The sequence below is a fragment of the Anolis sagrei genome, chromosome 6 (genome assembly GCF_037176765.1).
Source record: "Anolis sagrei isolate rAnoSag1 chromosome 6, rAnoSag1.mat, whole genome shotgun sequence".
Lineage (NCBI taxonomy): Eukaryota > Metazoa > Chordata > Lepidosauria > Squamata > Dactyloidae > Anolis > Anolis sagrei.
In genome coordinates this window covers 75,848,584-75,864,860 of record NC_090026.1, presented here as the reverse complement: position 1 = coordinate 75,864,860, position 16,277 = coordinate 75,848,584, and the positions used below count along the sequence as shown (strand labels likewise).

General features: G+C 38.4%; 1 protein-coding gene across 3 annotated transcripts in view; it reads right to left on the bottom strand.

Annotated features, from left to right (window-relative positions):
* The window catches only part of MYRIP (myosin VIIA and Rab interacting protein), a 186,378-nt gene that overhangs the window by 79,734 nt on the left and 90,367 nt on the right, over window positions 1-16,277 (bottom strand). For all 3 annotated transcript variants that reach the window (XM_060781754.2, XM_060781756.2, XM_060781755.2), the window contains exon 3: window positions 12,689-12,910. In XM_060781754.2, coding sequence (XP_060637737.2) covers window positions 12,689-12,910 — 222 coding nt within the window. The remainder of the gene's footprint in view (window positions 1-12,688; window positions 12,911-16,277) is intronic.

The following is a 16,277-nucleotide window of genomic DNA, read 5'->3' as shown; positions in this document are numbered from 1 at the left end:
TAAAGACATATAATACTTTTGGTTGTGGTCTCTTTTTGTGAAATGCCCTCTTAAGTCAAGCTGAGCACATATCCTTTTAGTATAAGCAGGTGGGAGGGAGTAAAACCATCACAAAATATGGTCTGGAAGGTGATCTGAGACAACTTTTTCAGTAATACCATTATTGGTCTATTGTTTTTGACATCCATGGTAAAAATCTGTAGATCTCAAAGAAAAGTATATCATATATATAAAAAACAAAAATACTACCATCCTATCTATATAGTTCAGGTCCAGGCTATGTGGGGGAACATACCTCCTTATATGAGCCTGATTAGGCTCTGAGATCCTTCTCTTAGTCCGATTGTTAGTGAGTCATGATATCCCTCCCCCAGCAAAACATTTATAGTTGTTCACTAAGAGATCACAAATAAATATGTGACTTTCCCAGAGGTTTGGAGTTATACAAGTTCAAGGCTTTGGAAGATTGGGAATAAACCCAGCAGCAGCTGTACCCCCCTGAACTATATTGTTCCTAACACATTACTAAATTGTATCCATTTTATGATTTTTGTGTAACTTGTATCTTTCAAACTTTGTACTGCCTTGCAGCTCCAGGGGTTCTTAAATGAACCTAACTGTCTGGATCATTGCAATCTGCTTTCAGTCCGGGTCATGGAAATGAGTCAGCCATGGTCGCCTTAGTGTATGATCTCCACAGAAAGCTTGACAGGGTGAGTGTGTCCACATAAATTCTCCTGGACCTATCAGTGGCCTTCAATACGAAAAGGCATGGTATCCATTGGGGTTGCCTCATAAGGATGAGTCTTGGAGGTACTGTTCTGCAGTGGCTCCAGTCCTTCATGGAAGACCGTTCCCCAAAAGTTGCTGGGGGACTCCTGCTTGGCCCCACAACCATTGTCCTGTGGTGTCCCGCAGGGCTCAGTATTGTCCCCCATGTTGTTTAACTTCTACATGAAGCTATTGGGTGAAATCAGCCAGAGTTTGGGAGTCCGATGCCATCTGTAAGCAGATGATGCCCAATTCTACTACTTATTTCCACCAGATGCTAAGGAGGCTGTCCAGGTCTTGAACCAGTGCCTGGCCACTGTAGTGGTCTGGATGAGGGTGACCAAATTGAAGTTGAATCCAGACAAAACAGAGGTCCTCCTGGTCAGTTGCAAGGCCGAACAGGGTATAGGGTTACAGCCTGTGCTGGATGAGGTTACACTCCTCTTGAAAGTGCAGGTTCGCAGCTTGAGAGTCCTCCTGGACTCATCGCTGAGCCTAGAACCTCAGGTTTTGGTGGTGGTTGGGGGGCTTTCACATGATTAAAACTTGTGTGCCAGTTGCACCTGTACCTTGGGTAGTCAGACTTGGCTACAGTGGTCCATCTCTTCTTTCATCTAAGATAGACTACTGCAATGTGCTCTACATACGATTGCCTTTGAAGACTGTTTGGAAGCTTCAAATAGTCCAACAAGAGGCAGCCAGGTTAATAACTGGTGCTGCATACAGGAAGCACACAACTCCCATGTTGTGTCAGCTCCACTGGTTGCCAGTTGGCTACCAAGCACAATTCAAAATGCTGGCTTTGGCCCGTAAAGACCTAAATGGCCCCGGCGCAATTTACCTGTCTGAACACATCTCCCTCAATAAACCACCGCGGAGATTAAGATCTTATGGGGAGGCCCTGCTCTCAATCCTGCCACCCTCACAGGCATGATTGGCAGGGACAAGAGAGAGGGCCTTTTCAGTGATTGCCACTTGGCTATGGAACTCCCTCCCTGGGGAGATTAGATCAGCCCCCAACCTCCTGTCCCTCAGAAAGATGGTAAAAACTTGGCTGTGGGACCAAGCCTTTGAGATATAGTGCAATAAGGCAATGGAATGCTGGAATTCCTTGTTGACTTTCCTTTGATAGGTTGAGTATGGATGTGGTTGAGTGTGTCATTTCCTCATCCCAAAGCTCAAAGGATCTTGACAGAATACGTGAAATCTGGTGATACCGTTTATCACTAAGATCTGAACTCATTCTTGGAAGTCCTGGCAACAAGCCTTCAAAGTGACCTCAAAAGCACCTGCCTTTGGGTATCTTTTCAAATCTTTTTTTAAAAAATCTGATTTTGTAACTGCTATCATTATTTAACATTCCTTTTATAGAATGATCAAAAAAAATTACTTCATGCTTAGCTGCTGATTTCACTCATCACACATGATAGTGCATCTGTTTGGGTAAATTTAACTCAACTGTTTTTTGTTTTTTGTTTGTCAGGAGCGACTTTGAGAAATTGCAAGTTGCTTCTGGTGTGAGAGAATTGGCCATCTGCAAGGACATTGCCCAGGGGATGCCCGGATGTTTGATGTTTTTACCATCCTTGTGGGAGGCTTCCCTCATGTCCCCACATGGTGAGCTAGAGCTGACAGAAAGGATTTAAACCGCTATCCCTAGATTCAAACCCCTGACCTGTCAGTTAGCAATCCTGCCAGAACAAGGGTTTAACTCACTGCCCCACCGGGGGCTCCCAACCGTAAGTCTAATACATTGCCCAGTAAAGAGGAGAAGCATATATTCTTGTGGAAGTGGGACGCTAGACATTTGCATGACTGCATTTTATCTTTACAGTGTTTATCTAACAACGGCATGTATTATGCACCATTACTAATGCATGCAAGCACTTTAGACTAAAAATTTGATGATAGAATAGATTTAGGGTTTCCCATGCAACAGTCTGCTCTGTCAGTTATGTTATACTCCTGCCACTAGACCTGTTCTTTTATATTCATGTGGACAAACTGAAGTGCTTAAGAGCATTGCTAGCACTTGGAGGCTTACTATCATGTTGATGTTCAGATCTTATTACACTGCAAACCATACCAATACGCCCACTGATGAAGAAGAATAAAAGCTGTACTTTGGCAACATCTAAAAAATGACATATTCCCCACTTCTGGTGTAAGTTATTTGATATATGATAGTAAGAGTTGAAACTGTGGTAAGAGAGGAAGGATTTCTCTTCTAGATATTTCTATCCCATCTTATATAAAAAAGATTTCAGGGGACTTTAGAAATAAAATTAAACGTAGTAAACCTAATTAATATGTGAAAGATTAACATACTGTAGTTTAAACTGTGTGCATTAGCATCTCAGAAAAATCAATGAGGCCAACGTTTTCCTCAGTAGATACATGAAATCATTATTGATGCCAACTGGGGCTGGATTTACACTGCCATATAATCCAATATCTGATTCCAGATGATTTGCTTTGAACTAGAGTATATAACTCTACACTGCCATCAGGCCCGTAGCCAGGATTTTGATTCGGGGGGTGGGGGTTGAGTTTGTTTTCGGGGTGGGGGGGGGGCTCAGGATCTACCCTAGCAAACCTTTTGTATTGTTATCCCAATACCCCCATGCATATGGGATATATGGCTTCAAACTACAAGAGAGGAGATTCCATCTGAACATTAGGAAGAACTTCCTGACTGTGAGAGCCGTTCAGCAGTGGAACTCTCTGCCCCGGAGTGTGGTGGAGGCTCCTTCATTGGAAGCTTTTAAGCAGAGGCTGGATGGCCATTTGTCAGGGGTGATTTGAATGCAATATTCCTGCTTCTTGGCAGGGGGTTGGACTGAATGGCCCATGAGGTCTCTTCCAACTCTTTGATTCTATGATTCTATATTGAGCATGGTGATCAGATCATGATATGAATAAACATAACAGTTTAAAAATGTACCAGTAAGGCCTTCTCGCGGACCACCCTGAGAATTTGGGGGGGGGGGGGGGCTGAAGCCTCTCAACCCCCTCCCCCAGCTACGGGCCTGACTGCCATGTATTCCAGTTCAAATCAGATAATCTGGGATCAGATACTGGATTATATGGCAGTGTAGAGAGGGCCTAGGCCTACAAGGGGAGGGCATTCTACAACTGAGATAGCTCCTTCCTATGTCCCCAACACAGTTTATTGACCTCACTGGTGAGGCCTTTTGGCCTACATGCATTTTCGGTATTTGTATTGCAGTCTTCTGCAAGTGTCACATCCAAGTTTCTTTCAATTCACCTGTCAACTTATAGTGACTGTATAAAATTTACTTAAGCAAGGGATAATCAGAGGCAGTTGGCCATAGCCTTACTTTGAAATATACCCTACAGCTCTTGGTATTTCTTGGTAGTGCCCCACTGGAGTACTAACCAGACATGGTCCTGCTTAACTTTCAAGATCCAACACAGTATTAAGGCATTTAAGGTTTCTCACCAATTAATTTAAATAACAATCTTTCACTATTGCTCAGAGTTGACTTCAATATAAATGGCACTTTGCCTTCAAAGAAATTTAAAAGGAGCTCTGTCAAAACAGAAACCAAGGAAAGTCACTTTAGCTATTAGTAGCAATGTTTCCATAAACATTCACCCTAAAGCCTATAACACCTTTATTTTTGTTTCTTTTGTTCATTCCACTGTGTAGCAGTTCTACGCTTTATGTTTTCCTGCTGAGACTCTCCTTGGGTACTCACACAGTATGGTTTTGTTTGGGATTACAAGGCTACCAAGCTGTTTTAAATATATATCAAATAAACAATGTAAAACATGTGAAAACCTATTATTCATATTGCCCTGGAAACTCTTAATTTCAACCACACTTTGACTTTAAACAAAGTAAATTTCATTTGTTAGAAACATCTACATGGAAACATGAATGTAAGTACACAATAAAAAAACACATGTCTCACTACTTCACTGGCTTTCTTTCCAAATTGCGTGCTGCCGTATGATGTTTCCAAGCAATGAATTGTTTTCTGAAAAAATGTAAATCAAATAGCTTATCTCTGAGGATGCCTGCCATAGATGTAGGTGAAAAGTCAGGAGATAATACTTCTAGAACATAGCCATACAGCCCAAGAAACCTACAACAACCCAGTAATTCCAGCCATGAAAGCCTTTGACAACACAGAGGGAGAAGAATTGAGTTTAAAAGTAAAGACTTCCCACCTGAGACTTGTCTCTGCAATATATCATATGTATATTTTTCACAACATTACTGGGTAAATTCCTGCACAAGTAATAAAAGCAAAATCTTTAACAGGGGATAGAATCAACAAGGCTAGTTTTCAAAACATTATTGTGTGGCATATTTTTAAAAATTCTACAGAGCAAAATGTTAGCCCATCAAAGTTTGTAGACTGTTACCTACACAATCTTGTACAACTGGCTATGATGCCTAGTACTTCTGGAAGATCAAATATTCTTTTTCTTTGGCATAGAAAAGACATTTTTCCAGTTGCACCTTCTATTATCAAGGCAATATTGAGACTTGCCAATGTTTCACATCTTCTTGCTACAGGTGTTTCCTTGTAAAACTTTGTAGATAGCAAGGGGGTAGGTAACATAACAGCTTCTAGAACTTTAGGATCTCATCAGACACACACACCCCCTCCCATTTCTACACACTTCAAAAACAGTTTAAAGTCCAGTGGTTCACCATGGGACTTCAACTTTAAACTGTTTTCAAAGTGTATAGAAAAGGAGATTTTGGAGCTGAGGAGCAATTGTTTCCAGACCTCCCGATTTGTGCAGAAATGGCTAAAGGTGCTTATTTTAACATACATTGGAAACTGTCAGATTCTTCCATGTCAGATTGTTCTAGTGATGACATAGTGAGGGTATTCCTGTGGGCAGTCTTGAAATGTGTCTCGATGTTCCTTTTCTCCTCTTGCATCAAACTTTTATGGCAATTAAAAAAAATTATTCTTCAGGAATTGCACACTTTTGTTATATTAGCAGTTTGTGTAACTACATTTCCCCCTTTTTTTAGACTTAGATTTTGGACTGCCACAAAGGTTTCCCCCTTTTTAATTGAAGAAGAGGAAATATGGGTGGGGACTACATTCACCTGTGTGATAGCAGAGAGTGTGGAGGATTACTGTAGTACACCGCATGAGGGGGGTGAATATATTATTCGTTTTCCATATAAACAGAACAAACAATATGGTCAACAAGATTATTCCTCCTGCTTCCCCCATGGGATAAGGTTCTTAGAATTGTATATGCCTGTGACAGAGATACAGCTCTATCACAGACACCAACAACTCACCACGTCTATTTTCGAATTGCTCCACCTTCCAGCAGCATTTCCTACACCTGAAAATATACTCCACTTGGAAATTCTAGTTGTGAAAAAAGGCATTACAGAATATACTGATCTTTTCTATCAACAAAGAGGATTGTCCAGTTTTCAGGATGGAAATTGTGTTCAAAAGAGACTCATGATTTTTTAAATTTGAATTATTATTGCATAAGCTACATGACATTCATTTAATTGGATATCTGAAATGTTCTATTTCTTTCTACCAAACAGACAAATCAAACAGAAAATGCCTTATCGACATAATTGAACTATTTGACAAATACCCCAGCAGGAAATTAGCAATACTCTTTCTAGACATAGAAAAAGAATTTGATAGCTTAAACTGGGACTTCATGATGGAAGTTCTGCAAGCACATGATATGGGAGACCAATATATATAAAATAAGAGCTATATACAAAGACCAATATGCACAGTTGATAATCAATGGTGAGAAAACACAAAAAATCAAAATAGGAAGGGGTACCAGGCGAGGCTGTCCACTATCACCACTCCTGTTTATTATGTGCATAGAGGTGCTCATAAAACAAATAAAAAAACTACTTTAACACAAAATTACTGGCATTGTTAAATTAGTTAAATCACATGCAAAATAATATGATAATTTCCTCAAGTGTCAATCAGAGAAAAGGCTATATCATTAATGGCAAATGACTAAGTAAACAAATAACACTTCTTAAACTACTCTCTCACATCTTATGTCTATTCAGCTCATAATTGAGAAATTTACAGTGTCAGGGCTTTATGTCATAAATTATCTTTAATTTCAGTACACCACACAGTATTAAAAATCATAGTTGGAGAGGTAAGATATACCACAGTTTGAGAGAAGTTGCTAAACTGCTATTAATAAAAATGGAAGCAGATCTTCTCTTTGTGGTTATTTGATTAGGGGGACAGGGGATGCGACGGGGGACTGAGGCCCCAACTACACTGCTATATAATACAGGTTTTGAATACAGTTTTACTACACTGAACTGGATTATATGGCAGTGTAGACTCATATTATCCAGTCCAATGAAATTCAGTCTGCATTATATGAATCTACACTGATCATTATAATGCAGTTCGAACTGCATTGTATGGCAGTGTAGATAGGGTCTGAGACTAAAGCTTAACCAAGAACATTCACAATGTATATGAAAATGGTCAAGCTGTAATCAATACTGTAATCAATGTTTAAAAGGGTGCAAGTGTAGCGGTGAACCTAGAAGCTTTAGTTACATCTCATGAAGATACATTAACTTACAAAAATGATCTTCTTTAGTCTTGCTGAAGAGGTGGTGTGAAAAACATGTCTATTTCAGAATTTTTAAATTTTAATTTAATTTTTGCAAAATACCTATTTCCCAGCCTGTGGAAATCCAGACACATTTACCAGTATTTATTTTTCAAAGAGCCACTTAAAGCACTTAAAATGTCCAGCTGCCAAGCTTTTTCTCTCATGGAAATTAATTTGGCTATAATCGAGCGTGAGCAATGTGCCAGAAACTTGTCCACAATAGGATCCACATCATGACAACTCCCATTCCTATGCTCTATGTACTATGTGATACAGGTAGTCCCTGAGTTACAAACATCCGACTTACAAATGACTCATAAGGTTCTTGTGGGTTTTTTCGGGCTATATGGCCATGTTCTAGAGGCATTTTTCCTGACGTTTCGCCTGCATCTATGGCAAGCATCCTCAGAGGTAGTGAGGTCTGTTGGAAATAGGAAAATGGGTTTATATATCTGTGGAATGACTGGGGTGGGGCACAGAGCTCTTCTCTGCTGAAGCTAGATGTGAATGTTTCAGCTGACCACCTTCAGCCTGGGAAATGTTTTGTTGAGAGGTGTTAAGATGTGCCTGGTTGCTTCCTCTCTGCTGTTTTGCTGTTGTAATTTTAGAGTTTTTTAATGGGGGTGAGACAACAGGAAGTGAGAGAAATCTACCCCTCAGAAAGGAAATTCACTTCTGGAAGAGCTATCATGGCGAAAAGGGCTCTCTACTGAAGTTTTACCATCAAACCTTGCTTCCACAACAAGCTACATTTTTTTTCAAAATCAACTTATCACAGGTACAGAAAGTGAGGTGAAATCCTCTGAACAGGGGCACAGACAGCAAAACAAACTCTGCAGGGATGTTAACCTTGCCCTATGCTATCCAAAGCTTTAATATATATATGGCTCAAGTTACTCCTAAAAATGTACTTGTTCCGACTGACAAAACAAATTCGACTTAAGAACAAGCCTACATAATCTATCTTGTTTGTAACTTGGGGACTGCCCGTAATGAAAAATTTAATGAAAACAACTTGAAAGTTAAGAAACTTTTAAGAATGTAGCTTCAATTTATTGCAAAACAGAAGCATACAATATAACCATATAAAAGAACAAACGTATGCTTTAAGAACCCAATGTAATTAACATTTACAGTTAAATAAATTGGAAAAAACCTCTACACAACTCACTTTCTGAAGAAGCAAAAATATAATGGCACAGATAATGAACAAAAATAGGAAACGGGGAGGAGAAAAATAGTTATAATCATTAGAGAATCATAGAGTTGGAAGAGACCTTGTGGGCTATCCAGTCCAACCCCCTGCCAAGAAGCAGGAAAATCGCATTCTAAACACACAATCAAATTATAATTTGGTTACTTTATCAGTCATACTCAGTTAAATGTTAGGCCAAAAAAGTTGTGTAAGTAAAAACTGAAGGATTACAAGTCTTCCACATGGCTTTGTAAAGGACACATTATGTGTGCTAAGAGTAGCTTTCTTCATTTACAAAGTAATCAGTCTGAAGTACAGAGCAAGCAGTTGAAATAATGTGTCCAGATTCCATCAAGAATTTTGACCTAGTCCTACAGATCTTCAAGAGAGTTCAAGAAAAAAAACTAGATTAAAGAACTGAAATGGTGTTAATTAAATTAGCAAGTGGTACTGACAGCACACTTGCAAAATACTCAGTTTAAATTCCTCTTGCCCTTAACATACAAATAAAGGGACATAAAGTCTATGCCATAAACCCTGATTATTAAAAAAATATATTCCTAGTTTATGTAAAGGTGTTTCCCTATAGACCTTTTGTAGTGCAAAACATAGAATCTAATGAAGGATCTATTTGTAAACGTTCTGTGTGTTCCCAGTATGTGTTTTCCTTTTTTAAAAAAAATCACATACACATACATCAAGATGAATAGAGAAGGGATTATTGCAGTAGGATATAATTGTTATTCACTTGCCACCAAGTTCTTTGAACGAACAGTGAGGTTCCAGTCTCTCCAGGATGAACTTAAGGCTTTGGTTTTTTGGAATCAGGCCACCAAAGACTTGCTTCACTTTCTAATATTTGCTGTTTGTTTAGAAACATACAAAATAATATAAGACAGGAGCCATAGGAGTATTATAAGGTGTTTCAAAAAGATGAACCTGATTTGAAATTACTATATCTCGGTAACCATGAACCACTGATAAATGAAATTCTTGCTGCTTGAAAAGGTGAGGCATAGAGTTTCAAATTACTGCTAGGTGCCTCTCCCAGGACACAAACAGCCTCTAGTCTCACTCATTCGCAGGATATTACTGCCAGCTATTGTCAAAATGGAGTTTATTAGGGTAACTAAAAGAGATCAGCATACAACTGATTACTCATTAAACTGTTTGTAACTGTGTAAATATAACTGCTTTGAACTTGGATCCATCATTTTGAAACACTCTGTATACGTCAGTAGATACTGTTCTCCATTAGATTTCCTGAAGAACACATCAACACTATAATATTTTAGCAAAGAGCAATTCAGCCCTTTTCTTGAGTCTTATATTCAGAATTGAAAAATTATTCTTTATTTGACTTTTCTCTCCATGTCACAAATATCTTATTAGATATCCTAGATCCCACTGAAACATATTTCAAAATGCTATCAACCAACCCTCCCTCAATAGCTGGTAGGTCTCTTTACAGAAGGAGAATCAAAGATATAATTGGATGTCATCCTGACTAGAACCTATCCCATAATACAGTTTCCAACATTTGGAAGTTGAAATTCCCTTAACATTATTCTCCATTATACATATTTCTAATGTAAATACTGCTATGCTACATGTAAGCAACTTGTGGTAGACCAAACTATGAAAAGTATCTTCTGTCATATATTTTCCGCATTTCTTTTTTTTAAAAAAAAAACTTTATATAAAAAGCAAATTATACTGCAATGCATTTGCTATGTATACACAATGTCTTTAATTTGCAATAGTCATTACTTCCCGCCCTCATTTGGCAATAGATGTGTATAAAAAAGAACAGAAAGCAAATACACTGAAAGCATATTACAACACTAAGAAGAACCCTGGAACAATCAGCTGTAATGTCAGAAATAAAATTTGCCTGAACACATTGCTACCAAGGCAAGAATAGAAAACTTGTGATTTACAGTAGAGTTGGCATCAGACAGGAGATTAAAAATCTTGATAAAATACCAATGTCATCTTCAATAATATTTTGATATCTCTTGAGAATGTAGCCAGAAGACATTTAATCGTGTCTGTTTTTCATCAATCCTGGTGGAAATTTTGCAAGAGAGGTTGGTAAGTGACAGGAAAACTTAAGCAGCTCCTACCCTGTCAAGCCATCTTCATTCAAAGAGTTAATAACATAAATCAGTGGAATAGATTATCCAGTTTACAGACCATGTTGTCAAGTGTAAGTGGATACATCAATATGGCATGAAGGAAAATGAAGACTGAGTTACTGCCCACTAATGAAAATTAACACATGTCAAATCAATTAGTATCTATATGTCCACTCCTTAGAAGCGTACAATTAGATCAAGCAGAATTCTGTATAAATAAATGTCTTGGTTGAAAATGGTTTTGCAAAAGTCAGGAAAAATTAAAGAGATGGTGGGGAAGGTCCTACTATATGGAGGTCCTTGATGTGGAGGACAGTTGGGGAATCTGTAGGGCAGAACGGCAAATTGTGGGGCAGCGAGGTGAATCTGTCGCCAATATCACCCAATTGCCCGTCACAGGAATACCTTTCTGGCTCATTCCTGCACTGTCCCCAGCATTTTCAACCTAAACATGGGTAGTCTGCTGTGTGCAGATTCCCCAATCACAGTACAGTTTGCTGATGCAACCAGCATGGAGCCCTGTCAGAAGTAGTGTGAGTCATGTGATGGGATCTGCTGGGATCTGTGCTGGCTGCATTGGCAAACAGTTCTACGATGGGGGGGGGGGGGGGGGAGGCACAACCAATTTACTACTCTCATGTAAGCAAAAGGACAGGATTTAAGCCAAGCAAGGAGAGCACGAAGAGAGAAAGGACCTACAAAGCAGTGGCCAGAATGTGGAAGAATTACTTATCAGTCTATATAGCTTAAAGGATTCCCTGATCTGCATGAGATTCTGAGATTTATAATTTTTAATTATCTAGGCATTTAAAAGTTGCTGTTTAAAAAGGAATGCTTTTGACATTGCATGGGGACATGTGGCTCCCTATATGTTGGAAGACAACAACTTCTACCAGCCTCTGACCATTATGTGGATGATGCAGGCAACCTAACAACCTCTGCAGGGTCACCCATTCTCTGCTCATTTTTAATGAGGGGCTGCATTTGACTGTGTTTGTTATAATTCAAAATCTGTACTGAATTATATTTCCACTTAGGTATATGCTGCCCAGACAGCATATATTGGCATTAGCAAAAAGCATACAAATACTGGTTTTATAAGTGAATTCCGAGAGGAAATTAATAAGCCAAAGAAGCTGTTGAACAGGGATTGTTTGTAGTGTGACTCTACATGACATACACCTATTGACTAATCAGCTCATCCCTTTCCAATGACCTAAATGCAACTTTAAATTGCATCCTTCAAATCAATTACTGAATGGTAAGACAACACTTATGTGAATCTCATTGTTTCATTGGGTCTTGGCTAGCTGAGATCAGAAATGGGATTTAGGCCATTGTTCCTTCTGTTTATGATTTTTAGCTATTGCTATTTATTTTCATTAAAAACATTACTGAGGGTTTCTTTTTTTAATGAAAAGTAACACAAAATGTTATTAAATAAAATAAAAAAATGTATCACACTTCAGTAAGTGCTGCTTTAATATGACACCAGGAAAGAACAGAAATGTATTCAAGCTATCTCATATATTGTAGAACACCTGTATCACTTTAAGTCACACATATTTTAAACAACAACCAGCAACAACCGGAGAATACTAACATTTCATTTTCTCTGTCCATTCCCTCTAATTTACCAATTTGTATTTGAACGTAACTGTCAACTCTCCAAAGATCTTATAGCATGGATGTATCCATTCATCAAAACAAAGTCAGTTTAATCAAAAGAAAGCAAACAAACCATTCTAGTACAAGAAGGCAACTTTGTTTTATGAGCGAAGTAAGCAAGGGCACTGGGGAATTAATATGACTGTCCAGAGAACTAATGGATCTGGAGACACTTAGGGAAAACCCTAAGTCTTGTATGTATGTTTTTATGTCCCATAAGTGTTAATAAGGTTTGGGGGTATCAACTTTGCCATTTACTGGTATCGGAATTTACAACACTCACCTAGCTTGCTGGCATACATTGCAGAGCCAGGTTTTCTCCTTCCTCTGGTACGAGCTGCAGTTCTTACAGATGTTGTATTTACAGTCTTGGCACTGTCGCTTTGTGTTGATAAGAAAAGTAAAAGGGGAGCAGCAACGCATGCAGCAGCGCTCATTAAACCTCTGTTGCTTGGAAAGGATGCTGCACTTGTCAACCTCTTCATCAAGCTTCTGCTTCATTTCACTGGAGCCACAGAAGAAAGGAACAAAAGGAAGAGAGAATCAATGTTATCCTAAGGAAAGAGTGCTCAGTTGTTTGCTCCTTGAACCTGCCTTCCATATAACTTTGATAAATTGTACATTTCTTAGAATGCTTAGTGATGAATTACTGGGTGGGAACAGGAATGCTGACCTTGTCCATTTTATCTTAATCTTTCCACATCTATCCATGCCTTTTATCAGAAAATGTGAACACGGGAAGCCTTTCATGTTTTCAGGGCTCTGTCCTAGGATACTTTCAGAATAGGGACATATCTGACTCTTTTTTACTTCCTAGATTTTAAAAAAGGCCTCTTCTGGCTTCAAAATGTCCTAAACTGAACCAAAATTGTAACAAAATTCTAGCACATATGGTATTGCTGGACATTTATAGCTGAAAAGTGCCTTTTTAAACGTTAAAAATAAATGTGTGATGGTTTGGTCCTCCAAAGTCCTGTGGAGCTGAGGCAATTTGTCTCCACTACACTTGGAAATTGTGCAGATAAATTTAACTGTTTCAATCCAGATCAGCCCAATCATGCATTAGCCAGGATAGTAGAATTCAGAACTGTTCTGGTTCTAAAAGGAAAAATACATGTACTGAGGAGAACTGACTCCTCCCAGTTTAGTTCCTCAAATCCACCTAAAGATTATGCCATTTTCCCTTCACTTTGTTTCCCTTCACTAAAGAAACTGGCCTAGGAGAAATGTATATAGAGCAGAGTTTCCATACAGTGTGTGATGACACGTTAGTGTATTGGGTGCAGTGTCTGGGTGTGTTGCATAAAACTAAGGAGAAATGGCAAAAATCATGGAAATGTATGTTATCTTACAAATAATGTATTTTAAAAATATGAATGAAAGATTTTCATGAGATATGTTGTGTCCCCATACACTTTGCTGTTACAGTTTATGTATGTGTCTATATCTTTTACAAGGGGTTGATTTATTCTCTGGTTACCTAGATTTTGTTACCTTGTCACAAAATCATGCATGTCTAAAAAGGGTGTCACCAGCATGAAACATTTGGAAAGCTCTGGTACACTCAATAGGTTGCAGATATGTATGTCGAGGCAACAAGAGAAAGTTTGTTTCTGTTTGTTTGCTTCCCACAGCTAACAGAGTCACTGGCTATGATGGCTGGCAAAAGGATGGGGGGGGCGGGGGATTAGTAATGAAAAACATAACTTTTCCAAGTTCTGTGAAGGGCAACATGGTATCCTCTTTCATTACATGAACAGAAGCTAACCAGCCAGCAGCTTTTTGTTATTTCAACCCTATTGATGGTCCAATGCAGTGGTGTTCATCCTGTGGCCCTCTGTGACTTCAGCTCCCTGAATTCCTAGACATTGGACAAGATGGCTAGGGCTTTGGGAGCTGATGGCCCAAACATCTGAAGCATCCCAAGTTTGATAACTTTGGCCCAATGTCTTCTACTGTACCCAAGGGCAGCAGGGTGTTTTAGGGAAGGGAGGATAGGCTCTGTGACACATGCAACTATCTCTTTCCACTTGCATCTCCTGTCTGAGGCAGTGGCTTCATTCTGCTTAACAGTAGGGCCAGCAACGAGTGGATGGTTGGGTTTATAATGCCAGTTCTGGGCCACTGTGGTCTTAAAAAAGATCTTTATCTGTGTTTTTCTAGGGCAGACCCATAATGAAATACACAAGCCTACTGCTTGAGGCTCCAAGTTCATTATTTTCCAAAGCTTCACTACATTACATACTAGCATCCGTAAAAACCCAATTACTGCTGGCAATTCAAAACTATGTTCATTAACAAAGACTTTTGACATTAGCAGGCCAAAGAAACAGCATCCAATTTGTGTACATTTTTTTTTCAAATGTCACAAAGCCAAGGTAACAAAGCAAAAATTATATGCATTCACAGCTAAGCCAATTATATGACTGGTGGCTGATGCAACTGTCAGCATGCCAAAGTTGCACAGCCTTCTTAAAATGTGTAACAAGAAAAACAGTTGTTCTGAGAGAAAATAAATCCAACTTGAACCAAAAACTAGAAATATGTCTCACATCATTCCCACGTTATTTCAATTTTTAGGCAAAGTAAGTTCACCACAGGAATACTTCATACTCTGCTCTGTATAAACCCTGTGTTTTGATGTTTTATTTCAAAGAGAGTTATGATGTTTCTTAGATACTGCATTTTTAAAATGTGATGATGAAACAGCCATTCAGTCATCACCTTTTAAAAATGCAGTGAAAATGTACTGATCATAAATTCATGCTGATATAATTTCAAAATGGTATCCATCACCTGCTAAACTTGAAAATTTATAAAATGTTAGTATATTTTTTCAATGACATGTTGAATTATATAGAATATTCATATAGCTACCCTGTGTTCCTGAAAATAAGACCTAATAAAAAAAAAATAAGTCCTACTTCAAAAATAAGCCCTAAAAAATCAATTTGGAAAAATAAGACATCCCCTAAAAATAATTGCAATCCATCTTTTGGTGCAAAAATTAAGAGAGGACCCTGTCTTATTTTGGGGAAAACAGAGTAATGACCACTGATGGGTTCAACTGACATGAATATGACATGTGTTTGTACAAAGCCATTACAAAGACAAGTTCACAGTGATTGAATGCACTTGGGGCCAAAACCGTTCTGTTGCATTTGTCATTGATAACTCAGAGGTTGTCCATTTTTCATTTTTACACTGTATTTTTTTTCATGACCTGGAAAAATCAGCATTATGGCTAACACATTAACATTCTGTCATTACTAGAAAATTAGTTTGATAACTTCCTAGGATTTATTCAATTGCTTATGAATTGGAGACCTAATTATTAAGGAAGGAAGGAACTGGCAAAACCACCTCTGAATATTTCTTGCTGAAGAAATTCACAGGACTATGAAATTCATAGAGCTGCCATAAATCAACAGATGACGTAAAGGCATGAACACACATACACACAATTGGAATACATTACATAGATGCTTTAAGGAATTCAAACCATTTTTGAATAAGTAAGTAACTGAGATATATTGACTGCAAATACATCTAGCCATTCTGCTGTTCATTGTTAGCCCTGTTTTATGTTGTCTTCTGATCCATTAAACAAGAGGTTCCTGTTCAATAATAACTGGAAATAGTAAGAAGAACTGAAGCCATCCTTGTCTTGTGTCTCTGTTTAATTGGGCAGATTTTGAATCCAGTTGGCTTGTGGAAACTGAGACATATATGGAATATATTTCATTACTGCTCTTGGAAACTGTTTTCCAAGGCCCATATGTTCGAAAATGCTGAAGAGCTATGATCAGCTGATTCCATCAAATATTTTGAGGGCATATAGGGATAGTGAAGGAAGTGTCTGGGTACGACAG